This window comes from Nicotiana sylvestris, chromosome 3 (genome assembly GCF_000393655.2).
Source record: "Nicotiana sylvestris chromosome 3, ASM39365v2, whole genome shotgun sequence".
Lineage (NCBI taxonomy): Eukaryota > Viridiplantae > Streptophyta > Magnoliopsida > Solanales > Solanaceae > Nicotiana > Nicotiana sylvestris.
This window is the reverse complement of record NC_091059.1, coordinates 93,788,533-93,791,537: the sequence shown is the minus strand read 5'-3', so window position 1 is coordinate 93,791,537 and position 3,005 is coordinate 93,788,533. Positions and strand designations below refer to the sequence as shown.

The 3,005-nt window shown below is 43.9% G+C and overlaps 1 protein-coding gene across 1 annotated transcript; it reads left to right on the top strand.

Moving 5' to 3' along the window:
- Positions 1–1,587: 1,587 nt before the first annotated feature.
- On the top strand, positions 1,588–2,415 carry LOC138887693 (uncharacterized). Its single transcript, XM_070169471.1, has 3 exons — positions 1,588–1,908; positions 2,029–2,151; positions 2,356–2,415. The coding sequence occupies exons 1-3, from the start codon at positions 1,588–1,590 to the stop codon at positions 2,413–2,415; spliced, it is 504 nt and encodes a 167-aa protein (XP_070025572.1).
- The last annotated feature ends 590 nt before the right edge of the window (positions 2,416–3,005 follow it).

Genomic DNA, 3,005 nt, shown 5'->3' with positions numbered 1-3,005 from the left:
GGCATTCTTGGGGTATATTATATCAGTAGGGGGTATTAAGGTGGATCCCAAGAAGATTAAGGCAGTTTAGAGTTGGCCTCATCCCACTTCGGTGACTGAGATTAGGAGTTTCCTGGGGTTAGCAGGTTATTATCGCCGATTTGTGCAAGGCTTTTCATCCATTGCGACACCTTTGACTAGATTGACCCAGAAGGGTTCTCCATTCCATTGGTTCGATGATTGTGATGCGAGCTTTCAGAAGCTCAAGATAGCTTTGACTACAACACTAGTTCTAGTGTTGCCTTCTGGTTCGGGGATGTATACAGTTTTTTGTGACGCTTCACGCATTTGCTTGGGTTGTGTCTTGATGCAGGAGGGGTGAGTTATTTCATATGCTTCACGTCAGCTGAAGATCCATGAGAAGAATTACCCTGTACACGATTTGGAGTTGGCTGCGATTGTTTATGCTCTTAAGATATGGAGGCATTATCTGTATGGGGTATCATGTGAGGTTTATACTGATCATCATATCTTACAATATTTGTTCAAGCAAAGGGATCTCAATTTGAGACAGCGTCGATGGCTTGAGTTACTGAAGGATTATGAAATCACCATTCTTTATCATCTAGGCAAGGCAAATGTGGTCGCGGATGCGTTAAGTAGAAAGGTATGAGCATGGGTAGCTTGGCATTCATTTCAGGAGAGGAGAGGCCACTAGTTTTAGACATTCAGTCCTTAGCTAACAGACTTGTGAGGTTGGACATTTCGGAGCACAGCCGAGTTCTTGCATATGTTGTTTCATTATTGGGGCAGATCAAGGCTCGGTAGTTTGATGATCTGCATTTGGCAGTTCTCGGAGAGACGGTACTACAGGGTGGTGCCAAGGAGGTTTCTATTGGCGAGGATGGTGTTCTGCGACTACAGGGTCACCTCTATGTTCCTAATATCGATGGCTTGAGGGAGTGGATTCTAGAGGAGGCACACAGTTCTCGGTATTCTATTCATCCAGGTGCTATGAAGATGTATCGTGACATGAGACAACATTATTGGTGGCAGCAAATGAAGAAAGACATAGTTGAGTATGCGGCTAGGTGCTTAACTTGCCAGCAGGTTAAGTATGAGCACCAGAGGCCAGGTGGCCTACTTTAATAGATGACTATACCTGAGTGGAAATGAGAGCGCATTACTATAGACTTCGTAGTTGGATTGCCGCGGACCTTGCGAAAGTTTGATGTAGTTTGGGTCATCGTCAACAGGTTGACCAAGTCGGCACACTTCATTCCGGCTATGATTACATATACTTCAGAGAAGTTGGCCCAGATTTACATTCATGAGATAGTTCGGTTGTGTAGTGTGCCTGTTTCCATCATATCAAATAGAGGCCCTCAGTTCACTTTACATTTCTGGAGAGCCGTACAGAGTGAGTTGGGGACTCGTGTAGAGCTCAGCATAGCATTTCATCCACAGACTGACGGGCAACCAGAGCAGACATTTTGGATATTGGAGGACATGTTGAGACCATATGTGATTGACTTTGGAGGACAGTGGGATTAGTTCTAGCCTTTGGCCGAGTTTTCTTACAACAACAGTTATTAGTCCAGCATCGAGATGGCTCCATTTGAGGCTTTATATAGTCCGAATTGTCGTTCCCCCATCGGGTGGTTTGAGCCCGGCGAGGCTAAGCTATATGGTACTGATTTGGTAAAGGATGCCTTGGAAAAGGTAAAGTTGATCCAGGTGAAACTTCGCATAACACAGTCCAAACAGAAGAGCTACGCGTATCAAAAGGTGTACGATGTATCATTTATGGTCGGCGAGAAGTTTCTCTTGAAAGTCTCACCGATGAAGGTTATTATGAGATTTGGAAAGAAGGGCAAGTTGAGCCCAAGGTTTATAGACCCATTTGAGGTGTTGAGGCGAGTTGGGGAGGTTTCTTATGAATTTGCTTTACCTCCCAGCCTATCAGGGGTTCATCCAGTTTTTCACATGTCTATGCTCCGAAGGTACCACGATGACTTATCACATGTGCTAGACTTCATCACTATTTAGTTAGATAAGAGCTTGGGTTATGAGGAGGAGCCAATTGGTCTTGTTGCTAGACAGGATTGTCAGTTGAGATCCAAGAGGATTTTCGCGGTAAAGGTTCAGTGGAGGAGCCAACCAGTCGAGAAGGTGACTTGGGAGTTCGAGGAGGACATGTGGAGCAGATATCCGTACTTATTCAGCACTTCAAGTATTAATCTAAACCCGTTCGAGGACGAACGTTTGTTTAAAAGGTGGAGAATGTAACGAGCTGACCGGTCATTCTTCTTTCTAGAACCCCGTTCCCCTAAATAAGAGTTTCCTTACTTGATTTTACTGATTTATGACTTGCAGGAATGGTTGGTTCGGGATTTGGAAGAGTTTAGGTTGAAATCGGAACATTTGGTTCCTTAAGGTTGGCTTGAAAGGCCAAGATTGACTTCGGTCAACATTTTGAGTAAATAACCTCGGAATTTGGATTTGATGGTTCCAATAGGTTCATATGATGATTTCGCATTTGGGCGTATGTTCATAGAGGCTTTTGGACGACTCGAGAGCATTTCAGCGCCTAATAGTGGAAGTTGGCATTTTGAGCAAATTCCATAAGTTTGTGTTGAGATGGATTTTTACATTCTAGATGCCCGTTTGGGATTTCGAGCCTGGAAATAGCTAAGTATGGTGATTCTGGACTTAGGAGCGCGTCCAGAAGTGAATTTTGAGGTCCGTAGGTCGTTTCGGAGTCATTTGGTGAAATCTAGAACTTGAAATTTTTGGAAAGTTTGGCCGAGGGTGGACTTTTTTATACCAGGTTCGGGTTCCAATTCCGGAATTTGGAGTAGGCCCGTAATGTCATTTAAGACTTGCACGCAAAGTTTGTCATTATTCGGAGTTGGTTTGATAGGAATAGGACGTGCGGAAGTGTTTTAGAAGTTTTTGGAGTTCATGAGTAAATTCATGCGTTTTAGCATCCAATTCGTGGTTTCTGATGTTATTTTAGTGTTCCG